General features: G+C 41.7%; 7 protein-coding genes across 7 annotated transcripts; all 7 read right to left on the minus strand.

Annotated features, from left to right (window-relative positions):
* Positions 1-645: 645 nt before the first annotated feature.
* LSM04_009471 (Nuclease-related domain) lies at positions 646-1920 on the minus strand (the record flags this gene model as incomplete). Its single annotated transcript, XM_067333983.1, has 1 exon — positions 646-1920. The coding sequence occupies one exon, from the start codon at positions 1918-1920 to the stop codon at positions 646-648; it is 1275 nt and encodes a 424-aa protein (XP_067186504.1).
* Positions 1921-2410: 490 nt separating this feature from the next.
* On the minus strand, positions 2411-5890 carry LSM04_006955 (Aminoacyl-tRNA synthetase; the record flags this gene model as incomplete). Its single annotated transcript, XM_067333985.1, has 1 exon — positions 2411-5890. One exon carries the CDS (start codon positions 5888-5890, stop codon positions 2411-2413), a length of 3480 nt encoding a protein of 1159 aa, XP_067186429.1.
* A 1437-nt stretch (positions 5891-7327) lies between these two features.
* Positions 7328-8539, minus strand: LSM04_006963 (Prenylated rab acceptor PRA1; the record flags this gene model as incomplete). The annotated part of the gene is made up of 1 exon (XM_067333986.1): positions 7328-8539. The coding sequence occupies one exon, from the start codon at positions 8537-8539 to the stop codon at positions 7328-7330; it is 1212 nt and encodes a 403-aa protein (XP_067186430.1).
* A 769-nt stretch (positions 8540-9308) lies between these two features.
* On the minus strand, positions 9309-9875 carry LSM04_000152 (uncharacterized protein; the record flags this gene model as incomplete). The annotated part of the gene is made up of 1 exon (XM_067333987.1): positions 9309-9875. The coding sequence occupies one exon, from the start codon at positions 9873-9875 to the stop codon at positions 9309-9311; it is 567 nt and encodes a 188-aa protein (XP_067186185.1).
* Positions 9876-10185: 310 nt separating this feature from the next.
* On the minus strand, positions 10186-12222 carry LSM04_004818 (uncharacterized protein; the record flags this gene model as incomplete). The annotated part of the gene is made up of 1 exon (XM_067333988.1): positions 10186-12222. One exon carries the CDS (start codon positions 12220-12222, stop codon positions 10186-10188), a length of 2037 nt encoding a protein of 678 aa, XP_067186348.1.
* A 568-nt stretch (positions 12223-12790) lies between these two features.
* LSM04_000969 (uncharacterized protein) lies at positions 12791-13693 on the minus strand (the record flags this gene model as incomplete). Its single annotated transcript, XM_067333989.1, has 1 exon — positions 12791-13693. The coding sequence occupies one exon, from the start codon at positions 13691-13693 to the stop codon at positions 12791-12793; it is 903 nt and encodes a 300-aa protein (XP_067186213.1).
* Positions 13694-14095: 402 nt separating this feature from the next.
* On the minus strand, positions 14096-16192 carry LSM04_004000 (FAD dependent oxidoreductase; the record flags this gene model as incomplete). The annotated part of the gene is made up of 1 exon (XM_067333990.1): positions 14096-16192. The coding sequence occupies one exon, from the start codon at positions 16190-16192 to the stop codon at positions 14096-14098; it is 2097 nt and encodes a 698-aa protein (XP_067186319.1).
* Positions 16193-16330: the final 138 nt, after the last annotated feature.

Genomic DNA, 16330 nt, shown 5'->3' on the forward strand with positions numbered 1-16330 from the left:
TCACTTCCCACAGGAGTGTAGGGTCAAATATATTAGCAACATGAAAGGGTATTCGGTCGATATAACTGGGGCCCTAGTCTCCCGTATTCTCGTGGTACCCAAGCAGGGGCGGGCATCAAGTCATCAACTCTCTCCCCTCGAGGGTATACTGGAGTTGAGCGAGGGTTCATAACCAGATATCCTGGCGTACATGGACGGGGTTTCACCAAGAAGAGCACCGCTGCTGCTGTTGGCATCGCTATCAACGCCCTTTCGTGGGGGGTTCCAGCGGCACGTTTGGCTTAACTTCGAACTGTGTGCTCTCCTTTCGTGTTGCTTTCTCATGAGACTGGTGCGACGCGGAAGGACGAGCGAATACCTGTCCATGTTTATGTACTGGCGACGCAAAAAAGAAAAAAAAAATGAAAAAAAAAAAAGAGGGGGCTCGCTGCTTTGAGTCACGAGAGGGCACAAGAACAAATGAAGAGAAATATTATCCCAGCATTATTTCTCTTCCTCTTATTAATCTTTCTTCATCTCTCTTTCTCTCTCAACCTGTGCATGTATCCCTCATCGAACAAACACATGCCTTTACACGACTAGAGCTACCATTTCCTTTAATTGGCTGCGTCCAGCACAGATCCTTCATTTTCTCCCCTCTGCCTGTCAACTATGAGAATCCTCCATATGGGAGCTGAAACACAACATACGAATGTCGGCCAGGGCCACAGTCTTTACAACCTTTGTACCTGCCAGCATCATTACCAGTCGATCATTAGAGCCCATACGTCTGATGTCCCTTCGCGTAATAGGAAACACCACTTCACTACGCCCAATTGCCAGCCGTTGGGCAGGGCCCAGACGCACACGCACAACTCCTCCACCGCCCTCCCAAAGGCTCCACAGAAAACCCCTAATGCCTTCAAACCAGTCGATATGAACATCAATCACGTGCTTGCGCTCGAACTGTCGACGAATCGTGGGGAGACAGAGGTCAGTGACGTCTCCGTGGAGCAATGAGCCATTGTGAAGGTAAACCATGTCCCAAGTGCGCATCGTCCGTATGGCACCGGCCACCCGCCTTTCCTCTGAGAGCGACAGGGAAAAAGGAACCTTCGCAGGGCGGAAAAAGGTGTAACACAACGAGCGCACGGCTCCTGCACCCCAGAACCACCTACAAACTGACGGTCCACGCGCTTCGTGCATTAGTTGTTCGGCATACGCCTGGAACCCTGGGAGGTCAAAAACACAGCTTTTCTTCTTGACAGTGCTGGGATCAAGCACCACTGCGGAGTTAGTAAAGACGACCACTGGCACGACAAGCTCGCCGCACTGCTTGTGAACCTGGCGGTCCGTGTACCACGTTCCATGCTCCCGTGAAACATTCGATCCCGCTTCGCCAGCGGACGAGAGACCATTGTTAACAGCATTGTGGTCTGGGAGTGCGATGCGTCTGCTGTTTTCAATGAAACGCCGCAGCGCTGCTGCCTTCACCAGGTTGTCCTCCTGAATGTCTTCAAACTCCAAGGCACGCTTAGAGTCATGTGAGCGTTGAAACCAGCGCGGCCCATTGCACCAAACTTGGCCTCGCCAGTGCTTTACCTCTACCACAAGTACAACCGGGCCCACAGCAACGACGTCTATCTCGCGGTTGTGCCCTAGACGCTGCACGTGCACGCGGCGACGAAGGAACACATGCGTCCAACCAGCAGCCCGCAGCGCTGCCTCAACGAGTTCCTCTGCCTCCATAGAGGCCAGAAACTGCGAGTCGCGCACCGACATCCTGGCAAATGACAGAATATGGCGCCAAGACCAAGACGACAAGCTGTCACGGAAGATCCCAAGACGCAGACCAGCTGCAACAAAGAGAAGCAGCAAGGTAGGAATCGTCAGCAGCACATACGGCAGCCAGTACAGCACGTCATCTACATAGTCTAGCATCAGTCTTTAGCAAAGAGACAAAAAAAGGAAGAAGCATCCGATCGAGTACATACACATACGTAGCAAATTGCAGTAGAAAATCAAACTACAGAAAAACATACAAGAAAACGAAGACACAACGTAGTGCCAAAGCTATGGCATGCAAAGAACACTTCCGAATAATGTCCATATCAATATGTCCTTCACATTTATGGCATCCTCACCGTTCTACCAGGCCTGCCCTTCATTATCATTATTACCATTATTTCAGTCTTCATAGGATTTCCAACAAAGAAGCAGAGAAAAAAAAAAAACGTTCAGGGCAAGCCACAGAACATTTCTGCTTTTCTTTCTAATAATGAAAAAAAAAATTATTATAACAAAGAAATGTTTCCGAAAGCTATAAAATCATATTTTTTGTATTGCTCCAGAGCAAAAAGTTTTCTTGCATTTCTTAGATTTATTTATGTACCATAATAACAAGGGGTTCTTGAACTTTAAATCAACCCCCTCAGGCGGAGGGTTCTGTAAAAACGATTCTGATGCCAACACCAGAAATAGAGTTGTCCTCTTCAGCAATCAACTTGGCACCAGTGGGGAGTTCTGAAAGGGGTGCCCATTTGCCTCTTATGGTCGCATTCACCTGTTCCTTGCAGTTGACGATGGAGTTTGCGAGCTCAGCATCCTCGGCTTCGTAGTAAACCTCCACCACATCTGTCACGACAAGTTTCGCCTTCTTGCGGAGCTGTTGTACGCGATTGACGAACTCGCGCGCACGCCAGGAATCGACAAGAGCCTGATCCTCACGCTTGTCCACAAGAACCACTACATCATTGTCTGTATTGCTTTCGAAATCAGTGATGCCCTCCTTGAATTTCCGAAGAACCTTGACGTCCTCAATTGAGATGCTCTTTCCACACAGTTCACCCTGCCCCGTCTTCAGGAATTGCGCCACCGCTTCCGGCCCCATCGCCTGGATGGCCTTGCGGATCTGAGGTGCCTCCTTGCGGTAGCGCCTTCCCAACGTCTCCATGTTAGCGTCCAACTGCGTCGTGACGTATTCGTCACCACAGGACAATACAACGTCAAACGCATTCACCTCATCCTTGATGTATTGAGCCACCTTCTGCACGTCGTCCAGATAGGATTGCTCGGGGTGCACAATGATCACCTGCCGCACGGGTCGCTTTATGGGAACAACCATGCGGTCTCTCAGCACACGGACAAGGTCAACAATAGTCATCATGCGGGTCATGGCACGTTCCAGAGCCTCGTCGTGCCTCTTCGAATCGTCGTCAGGGAACATGAGGTAGTGCACGGAGTCCACCTGCTGTGCAGCGGGAAGCAGTGGCTTGATACGCTGATACAGCATCTCCGCCACAAACGGAGCAATGGGTGAGATGATGCGGCTGACCGAAAATAGAACCGTTAGCATTGTCGAGAGGGCTTGAGAGCGGTCATCTTGGTCTACAGAGTTCTTCATGCGGCGGCGATTCATACGGACATACCAGTTGGAGAGATCCACCACAAAACGTAGAACACCAGGGATAACATTAAAGAGATGATACAGCTCCATCTCCCTCTTCACGTACTGCTGCAGCGTTTGTGTGGACGCAAGGATCCAGCGATCCATCTCGTTCGTACTTTCCACTTCAATCGATACCTTTCCACCGGCCTGAACACAGTAGTTTGCATTCGCAATGAAGAACTTGCTCGCATTGAAAAGAGGGAGCATCACATCCTTCACAATACCCTTAACACCTTGCTCACGGAATCGCAGAGGCTCTGCTCGCACCACAGGAGAGTTGATCATATACATACGCAGCGCATCAGCGCCGTGTGTGTTGATGATAATCGATGGCTCCGGATAATTCTTCAGTCGCTTGCTCATCTTCTTCCCGTCCTCTGCCAATATCAATCCGTTGACAACAACATTTTTGAAGGGGGCGACGTCAAACAAAGCAACACCCAGAACAAGCAATGTGTAGAACCAGCCGCGAGTTTGGTCAAGTCCTTCTGCCACGAAGTCCGCCGGGAAGCGTTCTTCCAGAAAGCCCTCTTTATTCTCAAATGGGTAGTGCGACTGCGCATACGGCATCGAGCCAGACTCAAACCAGCAGTCGAACACAACCTCAACACGTCGTAGTGGTGGTTTGCCCGGCCTCTTGCTTGGAATGGTGATGTTGTCCACAAACTGTCGGTGGATATTTGTGATGCCCGTTACACCCGACAGTTCTTCCAGTTCCGCCACACTACCGACGCACACAACCTCCTCCCAGTCTTCGCTGTGCCAGACAGGCAATGGAGTGCCCCAGTAACGATTGCGAGAGACGTTCCAGTCCTTCGCGTCCTCCAACCAGTTGGAAAAACGACGCGTCTTAACGAAATCAGGAACCCATTCTGTCCTTGCATTCGCTACCAGCAGACGGTCCTTGATTGACTCCACATTGACGAACCAAGCATCAACAGCCTTATATAGTAGTGGAGTCTCGCTACGCCAGCAGAACGGGTAGCTGTGGACAATGGACCCCTTGCTATAAACCAGACCCCTTGACTCGAGGTGCTTCAGAATGTCCGCATCCGCTTCCTTCACGTATCGACCGCTGAAGTCGACCACTTCGGAGGTAAATTCGCCGTTCTCGTCGACGGGGCACAGTAACTGCTCTTTAGACAAAATACCACTGGAGATACAGATGCGACAATCCTCTTCACCAAAACCTGGGGCCTGGTGCACAATACACGTACCGGTGTCTGTTGTCACGTATGTGTCGCTGATGACACGGAACGCCGTCTCCCCAAATTTGTTCTCGAAATACGGAAAAAGTGGTTCGTACTTGGTACCGATAAGATCAGTTCCCTTCATGCGACTCACAATGGTGTATGGCGGCTCCTGTGCTCCATTCTTGTTGCTGTCGCCCTTCTTCTTCTTCGCCGGGTAAATTTCATTGATACGAACCTCGCCAAAAATGTAGTGCCGCTTCGTCTGGTGGTCAAGAACCTTCACATAATCCAATTCAGGATGCACGCAAAGCGCCAGGTTACTCGGAAGAGTCCAAGGAGTTGTCGTCCATGCCAGCATGTACGTATTTGGATCATCCTTCGTCCGGAAAGTGATCATCACGGAGGGGTCGCTCACGTCCTTGTAGTTCTGATTTGCCTCAAAGTTGCTGAGCGGTGTTGTGCATCCCGTTGAGAAAGGCATCACCTTGAAGCCGCGGTACACAAGGTTTTTCTCCCATAACTGCTTGAACACCCACCAGACGCTCTCCATATAGGAAAGATACATGGTTTTGTAGTCATTATCAAAGTCAATCCAGCGTCCCATGCGGTTTACCGTCTTGCGCCACTCCGAGGCGTAGCGCATCACAATGCCCTCGCACTCACGGTTGTAGTTCGCAATACCGAACTTATTCACATCATGCGAAGACTTAATCCCGAGGAGCTTATCAATCTCAAACTCAATGGGGAGTCCGTGGCAATCCCAGCCAAAGCGGCGCTCCACGTGGTGCCCAGTCTGGTGAGCGTAGCGGCACACAATGTCCTTGATGGTACCAGCCAACAAGTGGCCATAGTGCGGCAAACCCGTCGCGAATGGGGGTCCGTCAAAGAAAGTATACGGCTTCTTTCCCTCCGACTGCCTGAGTGACTCGCGGAACGCGTCCACTTTGGTCCAGTGTTGCAGGATCTCTTCCTCCATCTTGGGGAAGTTCAGCTCACTGTCGAAGTTCTGCAGCGGGCCTCCGCCTGAAGCCTTAGCACCTTCGCATGCAGTCATCTCTCCTTCAACTTTTCCTGCTTGTGCAGAAGAAAAACACTTTGCTACCTTGCCGTGGTTAACCCCACCGTCGGGTAGAGAAAATGAAACAGGGGAGGGGTTGGAGGAAGGCACACGAGAGTAAATGACAGTACGCCGTGCCGAGGAAAAGTGGTTCTTGCTATCATTACCACCTTTCGCCGCACAGCGCCACAGAAATGTGATGCAGCGTAACATCAATTGAAACTGTTTGGAGCTTCTTTGGGTTAGTGATTTTCGGTGGTGTTTGTATTTTTGCGCTCACGTGTGCGTCCCCGTGAGTACAAATTTGTGTGTGTGTGGGTGGGTGGGTGTATGTGGTCGTGTGGTAGTGTTAGTTTCTGTATTTGGACGCGAGAAGGTCCCGCCGTCAGTTCTCTTTAAACCACAAGATTACCCCTCAGTAATGGAACGATAGTTATTGCTCTCGCTTTTCCCCTCTCTATCTTCCCGAACAGGAAAACCAACACAAAAAATACAATAAAACGCTACACCAATTGCGTTAAAAAACAGCGAGAAGGGGCAGCAACAGAAATATCAAACAGCAAGAGCAAAAATATGGCTCCACACGTCACCTTACACCTGCACGAAATTTCTTACACTATAAGATAACCAACCCACACCACCACATTATACAACTTCACCCACACAATATCAAAGATCCACTTAACGAATGACAAAAGGGAGTTAGCAGCAAAAAAAAAAAGAGCTCAAAATGCGTTGCACATGGCAACTCAGGTCAGGAGACTCATAATCTTTTGTATAAAAGGCATAGAAAAAGCAATATAAAAGAAAAACGTTCCTTGCAAAAGTTTAGATTATAGTGGTGTAATGGTTATTCTGTTTTTCATAATAGAGTGCATAAATAATACACTCAGTAAAGAATTGTATTGGTTTTTCTACAACGATTTTCACTCTTTTATTTGGTTTTAGTAACACCGCTTGCATTCGCTCGGACAATTGTTTGTAATGATACATATGGCTGAAAGAAACAAGAAAAAAAAAATGTTTCTCCTTAAAAAATTTTTTTTCTTTATTGAATTACCATGATCAAAAAAGAACTTTCTTTGGTAGTCATCATCCAACTATGCAGAAAAGGAAGAAAAATAAGTAAACGGAAGTATGGTGTACCTGTACGTGTTAAGAAGGTTTTTTGTAGCTACATATACAACGATTATTATACCCTACCATTACTGTCAAAATACCAGTGATATATATATATATATATATATATATATTCTATTGTTTACTCGTTTCCCTACATTTATAGTATTCACAAAAACCACTTTGGGGGAATAGTATTTTGAAGGTAAGAATGTCCAATTTTATCCAAATAAGTTCTTGTTTTTACTTTTTTGATCCCTTGTTTTGTATGTTCTTTTGTATTTTCATCCCCCTTTTTTTTTTGTTTCGTTTTTCCATTTTTCTTCATTTGTACAGTTGAATAATTTTTCTTATTTGAAACCATTTTTTTTCTTTCTTTTTGTAACTCATTGGTTATATTTGTCATTCAAATGACTGCAGAGTACAAGAGGCAAAAGTCCCCCTCCCCCAAAAAAATTTAATATGTTGGATAAATAAAGAAATGGCGACATTAACCACTACGTCGACCGATCTAATGCCTTCCATCCCTTATCACTCCTGAGCATTTTCTCCTACAGCTATTGGTGATATTTCTTGCGATTGTGATGATTCCATACTCTTCACCAAATGGTCAGTATTACCTTTTAAGTTTGCTTCATCTATTTTTTTCCCTTCTCCATGAAAATCATTTATTGATGGAGATAAAACTGAGCAAAGACCATGAGGGGAGGCAATAGGCAATAAAGTAACATCTTCTTCATTCATCTGCAACCTTAAATGTCGGAACGGCTCCCTAACTTGCAGTGTTGTCGAATTCAAACCATTATTTGCAGGCGTTATAGATGGTAGAGAAGCAATACATTCATAAGAGTCTGGCTCATTCTTCTGTTGTGTTTTTCCAGGGGATTTCAATCCCGTTCTCTTTAGGTATTTACCAGTCATATCAGGGAAACGTGAGTTTTCCTTAAACGCGCCACCTTTTCTCATACGACGCACTACGCTAACGGCATCTTCTTTGACTGACTGCCGAGGTGCTGGAAATGATCTTTGTGATGCAAGTGTATACTCCGATTCACCGCTGTAACCGCGAACCTTCGGAGTTAGTGTTGAAGTATCGCCTTTCACAAGTGCTTCAAATGTGGGATCTACAACGTCAAAGTGACGTGTTGGTGAGCGAGGCATTGGTACATGTACATCTCGATCACGTAGAACAGTACGGTATAACTCAAAGGCATCGTCTGTATATGGTGTAAAAAGAGCATGAAGAATAACAGGAACCACAACGATAATTATATACCCTATAAGAGGGAAAATTCCACACATGTAACACACTACAACACAAGCCGATAACTGCAAGATCATGAGTAAGATAATAGTTATGCTCAGTTCATTTCCTTTGCTTACTCTCGTGTTTTTATCTGTATTACTTTTCACATTTCTAGAAAGAGAACGTCTTTTAATAAGATGCATACTCACACTCATAATAAGAATTAATGCGGAATGTGGTATAAAGAATATAAGCACAATAGATATCAAAAGTGTCCAGTTAAAATAGTTTCTTGAGAACCAGAGTAGATTAACTAAAATACGAGTCATGTACACATATCGAATCGGCAAAGATGGCTTAAGGAAAAATTCAGATGCGGGTCGTTGTGGTTGACCCAAAGAAGCATCCCAGAGAATAGAAAGAACAAGAATCATACTACGTTCAGTACCATTAAGCCGTAACGGTTTCTGTTCACATGGTTGCGAGTCAGAAGACATCGTCATCTCCTAACCGTGTAGGGAAACCGATCGACTAGAGAGAATAGCAAAACGACTTTTTATATATATTTAAGTTTCCCTTCCATATGAAAAAAAAGAAAAACAGAGAATGAAAAGAAGAAAAAGAAAATTCTCTCAGAATAGTCTTTACCACCAAACTATACGCAAGAGGCAACAAACATGATATAGGGAAGGAATCTAAAGGAATAAAATAAATAAATAAATAAATAAATAAATAAATAAATAAATATATATATATATATATATATATATATATATATATATACCATATCAAAAAAGGAAGCATAAAAAAGAAGGAATACACACATATATACACAAAGAAAAAAAATATGGTTTCTTCTTTATTACTTTTCTCAGGTTCAAGATTACGCGAAAGAAAAGGGAAAAATATAGATGATTATTGATAAGTATAAGACTCTGCAAAAGTACGTAAAACGAGTAGAGAAAAACAACAACCATGTAAACTAAGAAGAAATCTACCCCAATCAAAGAAAACAAAAACAGGGGAGTCTGCCTTTTGCTCTTGTTTTCTTTCAATGAATAAAAAAAAGAGAAAATTAAAGGTAAAAACCATTTTCTTTTCTTTTTTCTTCACCCATTTTGATTTCGTTGGTCAACATATATATATATATATATATATATATTACTACACACTCGTAAGCTCAGACCATCCTTTTTGTAAGCTCCTAGAATGGTAACAGAAGAAAAGAATAAAAAATGAGTATCAACACTTGCCACACTTACTTCCTCAGTCCAAACGCTGCAACATCTCCTGAAGTTCTTCTGTACTTACTTTTCGTGTGCGTATGCCATCCGTTGCCAAACCACGTCTCTCAAGATGTAGCGCTATGCGAAGTGCCAGTAGATGTTTGCATAGCCACGTTTCTTGTCGTCGCATCCCCTGATAGTTATATGCCCCACAAGGGCAAAAGTATGGGGAAAGAAGGCAATGATCACCAACAAAGTAAAGGCATCTTCCTGTAAAGCTATTAATACCGTTATTTGAATCATCTAATGGTGATATTAATTGCTCCTTATCTTGTTGTTTGGTAGTATCACTTTCAGTGATATCTGCTACACAGCGAGTAATAGGTTCAGCACCATGTAATGCAATTCCAACTGCAGAAGTAAATACTTTTCCGTGTACCAACTGTAGTGGTGCTAATGCCTCTTCAAGCCAAGTAGGAGACAAGGGTGTTACATCTGTTGATGTATTTTCGGCTAATGCACATTGTGCGGCGAGGCGATCTGCATAGTTATCTAAGGCAAGTTCAGTTAAAAGTTCAGGAACACCATGAACATTTCGAGGGAACATTACAAATCTACCCGTACACTTGTACTCTCAAATGCTGAAAAAAAACAAAAACAAAAGGAATGCAGAAAATTTCGAACGCCAGCAGTAGAACTATTTTGACTCTCTATTCTTCAAAAAAAAAAAATTACACCCTCTCAAATTTGTACGACTCCAGACATACACCTTTTATATTCGTTTTTCTGGAATTCTGCCAATACCACCAGTGTACCAAATAAAAAAAAAAAACAGCACACCAACATATATATATATATATATATAGTTGAAAGAGTGTGTGTGTGAGAGAGAGAAAAAGAAAAGTATACTTCTAGTATTACTTTTGACGACGTTGCTTACCACTTTTACTTTGTCGAGCATCTTGTCGAGGTCGTTCATCATGACGTCGGCGACCGTCATGTCGGTGTCTATCATCATTTCGGTGCCTATCAACATTTCGTTGTCTCTCATCTCTTGAGTGCTGTGAGGCTGAGTTTGAGTGTTGTTGTGGTTGTTGTTGTTGCTGCTGCTCCGTGCGGTGGCTCTTATGTTTACTCTGCGAGTGTGGTCGCTTTCTCCCCCCACGACTATCGTCTCTTCTTCGACTGCTGGAACGTCGTCTACGCCTGTCATCGGAGTGACGACGTCTGCGGTGTTTACTGCTGCTTCTTCTTCGTTTCGCCCGTCTTTCCTCCTCCTCCTGTCGCCGTCGCCGCTGCACTTCTCTCAAATCCTCAAAGTGGAATTCCTCCTCAATGGGGCGTTCGGCGATCACAGGGGCGGTGCCACTTGCCACCAACACGCCCCCTTTACTCTGTCCATCCCCGAGAATCGAAAGACCCATGCCAACACTGGTGTTGATCTTACTATTATGGGTTGTATGACTATTATGAGGGTTATTATCATTATTACTATTACCATCCGTGTTGGTTGGCAAAGCCAGATTTCCTCCCATGAGGAGATTGAGATTGAGGGTTGATTGAAGGGCCTCTAGTCTGCCAAGTGAAGCCATCATCGGAGGTACACCGAGTGGTGCATTAGAAGCAGAGAGCGTGGGTATGGAAGATGGTAAAGTAGGGTTTGAATCTACTTTATTTGACTGCTGAAGAGATACGGGAACATTTGGATTATTATTACTATTATTATCTATTGTAGGAATATTTCCTACAGTGTCATAATTTCCACTCACTTCAATTCCTTTGGTCGTGGCTGCAGTTGCTGTCGCTGCTGAAGTTCTTGTTGCTGTTATGGTTGCCCCTGTCCCTGTTGTTGCCGTTGTTGTTGTTGTTGTAGCAGTACTATTTTTGGAAGCTATGGGATAACATGGTTCAGTGCATCGTGCTGCAATAAGAAGATCAATATTATCATTTTCGGAACTTAAGGCTTCTTCGAGGTAATTACGGTGTACACGAAGTACGGCATTTAGCTTTGTCTTATCTACACCGAATGCCATTATCCATTCTTCTGGAAGTCCAGTAATGTTAGGAGGTCTTGTTGAAAAGAGTGCACATAATGCCAACACATATGCTTCCTCTGTATACAGTTCAACGGATCTAGGTATATCATTTAACCAACAGACAGCATCTGCTAACCATTTTTTTAATGCTATATTTGCAAAGACTCCATTTAAAGAAGAAAGTTTCCCACTGGCAGTACTAAAGTCCTTGTTAACAGTAGCATCACCATTACCATTACCCTTATTATTATCATTATCATCATTAATCATCATACCAAGAAAAATAATAGCGTATTTAAACGGACATTCCACAAAAGTCTGAAAACCAAGTGCTGGTAAAAGGATTCCTTCAGCCTCTAACACACATTCCTTAAAATCATTACAACGCTCTTGAGAAGGTTGTAAGAGTTCAATAACAGGTTCACCACGACGACGTTGATTAAGACGCATAAATATACGTATAATATGCGAAATATGCGTAGATGGATCTTCAATTTTTGCCGCTACGAGAACACATGCTGCTGCAAGGTAAAGTATATCATCGTGTTTTCGCAGGTTAAACAAACAGTAATCCAGCGGTGCATATACATCACCCAATACTAAAACTCCCGATGCCCGCTCCGTTCCAACATGAGCAGGAACTATATATGATTTCTTTAATTCCACATCTAAAGAACTAACTGAAATAGCAGTTTCACCCTCATCTCGTATTTCTCTATTTCCATTCTCTTGCTGATAATCTCCGCGTTTTCGTCTCACCTCTTCAGCCACTGCCTGAAAGCGTTGAAACAGCACTGCGGCTCTGTAAGCCACAGACGGGGTTGTGCGAAGAAGAAGACAACCCGTTCTAATGAGATCGGCGCCATAGGCACAGTAACTGCGCCTAGCATCATCCACCCATCCAGTAAGCAAAGACATAATTTAGTTTCTCTATTCCTTTTTTTTTCTTTTTATTATTATTACTTTCTTTCCTCCTCACAACGCGAGTGGTATTTCTTTTCTGTTTTCCACTGCTCGTTACTCCTAAAAGAAAATGATGGTGAAAGGAAGAAAAGAAACAAGAAAAGGGGAAAGAAAAAAACAAATACGAAAGGATACTTTTGATACTAGAAAAAGGAAAATAAGTTCAAATAATAATAATAATAATAATAATAATAATAATAATAATAATAACAATAATAATAATAATAATAATAATAATAATAATAATAATAATAATAATAATAATGATAATAAATAAATAAATAATAATATCAATAATAAAAACAATGCAAATTTAAAAAAAAATGCACAGAATGATGTAACCTAACAAACGTAAAAGTAAGAGTATAAGAATCACAACTGTATTACAGTTGCTGCTGTGAAAACAATAAGAATAACATTAACAACAACAGCGAAAAAGAAACCGTTATAATTCCATTCTCCATTTCCTCTTGATCCATTATTTCATTGGTCTGGGACGCACAACAACAAAGGACGCCAGGTATTACAAGTCTTCATTCATCATAGGATTCTCCTCCTCATCTTCACCATCATTAACATTATTGTAATTATTATCATGACCAGTTTCTTTTTCCTCCTGTGATTCCAGATTTTTTCCACGAATCATTGCCTGAAGAGCAGCGAACTCATCATTGTTAAGATCCATAATGGATGGATCTATCTTTGCCACAGCTTCTCTATCACCCTGTAATAATCCTTGTTGCATTGCTGTTATTTCCTCACGTGTAAAGATATCATGTCGTCTATTTTCCTTCCGCTCCATTTGATCCATCATCCGCTCCACCTCCATCTCTTTTGGATCAATTTCCTCCATTACATCCTCCTTAATCATTGCACGTAGTTCCCCAAACCGTTTGGGCGCAATATCTTTTCTCTGCGTACATATCGGTGATGTTTGACAAAGCGAACGGGCAAACATCTCATCATCTTTATACGCCGACAGTCGTAGTAATTGTGGAGTGAGCTGATCCATACTATCATGATCGATAATAGCCTCACACGCCTCTACTACCGTCGTACACGTACGCTTACACTTTGTGTACACCGGCAACTCCACCACACTTAATAGTAAAGGCGCATTCACGGCAGAATAATTAATCGCCACTCGCCGTATCCATTGCCCGGATTCTGTGAATGGATTACACACTTCCTCAATAGCGGTGAGAATATCGTCTTCGCTAACACGTACACGCGTCTTGGCACTTTCGGTGAAAAGCGCCTGTGCATCACGGTAAGTTTTCTTCACCAAGAGACTACAGATATCACAACTGATGCTATCAATGGCGTCTTTTGGAAAAGGAGGATTTAATGGTTTTTCTTTTTTCGCACTTGTCAAGGTTAAGAATACTGCAGCTACGAGTAACACAAAGTGCATTAATGATAGCATAGTTGCTAATACAAGTACTTATAAACTCTTTTTTTCCTTTTATTTTGTTTTTCTTCTTTTTTTATTTCTTCTCGTGCAGCAATATAGAATGCTGTGGTACTTTATGCATCGCAATGAAAAAAAATAGAAACAATAATAATAATAATAATAATAATAATAATAATAATAATAATAATAGTAATAATAAAAGAAATAATAGGAATTCCAAAAAGGAAAAAAAAGAATAATTTCAAAGGCATCAAAGAAAAATAATAATAAAAGGAAAAAAATACATAAAAAAAAATAATACCCCCAAATGGACAGTTGCAGGTATATATATATATATATATATATATATATACAAACTTTTATCAAAGATTAACTCCCTTTATTTCTTTCGTTTTCCTTCTCTTCTTAATAAGATTACGATACTGCAGAGGAAGAAGAATAAGCAGACGACGAAGTGGAATCTAAAGAACTATTATTATTATTATTATTATTATTATTATTATTATTATTCTTATTTTCAAACTCTTCACGAATGCGACGAATACCCTCTGCATAGTGTAGACCAGATCGACGAAGTTCCTCATCATCATCGAGATCATTAAAGTAGTAATACACAATAGTTCGTAACCAATCCGGTATATTATCTTGTCTTGCAAAACGAATAGCCTTTTGATTAATGTAATGTCCTAATGGTTCACATGCACGCACCATACGCGTCTCAAAATTGAAAAGACGAGTAAATAATGAAATATGTTGTGTATCATGTACTTCTTCCTTTACTACGCCTCCAAATCGTGCGGCTGAAAATGGATTTTGTTTAAATCTTTCCATTTCCTCTTCACATTGGATATTAGAAGAAGGAATTGCAAGATAACCGTTTAGTAGTAATTGTAACTCCTGATGTATGTGAGTTATTTTCCCTGGTGGCATAACACTATTTATGATTCGTCCACTTTCTTTCATTTCCTTTTCATCCTGTTCCAACATCATACATCCTTCTAATTCAATGAGTTTAGATAATATTTTGGCAGATCCCGGTGCCAAATCAACCGCATGATCACCAAATCCAGCACAAACAAAGGAATTAAAAGATGCCCCATTGTTTGTTATTAATGGTACACCATCAGGAGTAAAGGCTCGAACATAACTCTTAACACGAAGAGAATCAGTCAATTGTATTCTCTCAGTTCTATTACTCTCTTTACTACTACTACTACTACTACTACTACTCTGTGGTTGCTTAAGATGTTCACGTTGTTCTTCTTCTTGTTCTTGTTGAGAACGGTTATACCACTGTAAAAGAGGAACATCTAAACCACATTTCACACGTAGGTATTTTTCTATACGTGATAACGCACCTGTATTTTCAGATTGCGTTTGTTTCGTTGTTGTATCAAATGACAATAACCCTTGTAAAACAATACCATTATTATTTTCTCGATTATGCTTGTTATTGCTATTACTACTATTGTTTTCGTTAGGGATTTTATACACCACTAAGCTAGAATTTGGTACAAGTGATATCATGTCTACTGAACTGTTAGAAATAATTTCATTAAGAGATCCAATTCCTTCTATTCTACGGGCGGCATCTGCCTGTACGACAAGAGAAGATCCACTTAATCCGATAATAGGGAGTTGTGAGGAATCCCATGTGAGTGGTCCTGTTTGAACACCAGCCGTAAGTACAACAACATCAAACGAACGATTCTTAAACTCTGTTTGACCATTCACTTCTCTTGAAAAGTGAAGGGTAGACATCATTTCCGCGTTAAATCGAAGATAAGTTGTACTATCCAACAATTTTTCACCAAATCTAAATTCAACACCATATTTTTCACCACATATTTTTGCTAATTCCTGTGTCCATCCTACTGGATCAATCATTAAGGGTTTAACATGTGCCGTTGGTAGAGAAATTATTTCACTTTTAGGCATATTACCCTGTTCTGTATTTACTAAACGACCTATGGATACATTACGACTTACAATATATGGTAATAAACTTGGATGTTTAGATGAAACTTCTTCAATCACGTCTACACTCAATCTTGAGAGATTGTTGGTATAACGCATTACATCTTCTGCACTAAACCTACTCCATCGTCGTGACCACAACCATCGATGAATTGCGGCAGAAAAAAAAGAATTCCATGCATTTTCAGATGAAATAATATCTGGACAACCAAACGATAACGTTCCACGTAAAAGTTCACGACTCATATTAAGTGTTTGAATACATGGATGAAGAAGACCAACACCAACAAAAGGAAGAGCATACTGTGTTTCACCCAAAGCAACACTACGGCGTTGTTCAAACACTGTTACACGAAATCCAAGTTGAGCTAATTCATACGCCACATGTACACCTGATATACCTGCCCCGATAACAGCTGCTGTAGGTGTGGAAAGATCAAAGTCTTTTAATACCTTATCCACTTCATCACTCTCATGAGAAAAAGAATTCGATAAATTCACTGAGGAAAAAATACGTGAGGAAAAATTTCCCATTGCGATGATATATATATATATTCTTCTTTTTTAACCTAATTTATGGTGTTTTACACAGACTCCAATGTATTAAAGCTATGTAAATATTTATATATGTGCCCTATTCTATCATTAACATAAAAGGAAGAAATTTAATTA

This window comes from Trypanosoma melophagium (genome assembly GCF_022059095.1).
Source record: "Trypanosoma melophagium isolate St. Kilda chromosome Unknown ctg7segment1, whole genome shotgun sequence".
Taxonomy (NCBI): Eukaryota; Euglenozoa; class Kinetoplastea; order Trypanosomatida; family Trypanosomatidae; genus Trypanosoma; species Trypanosoma melophagium.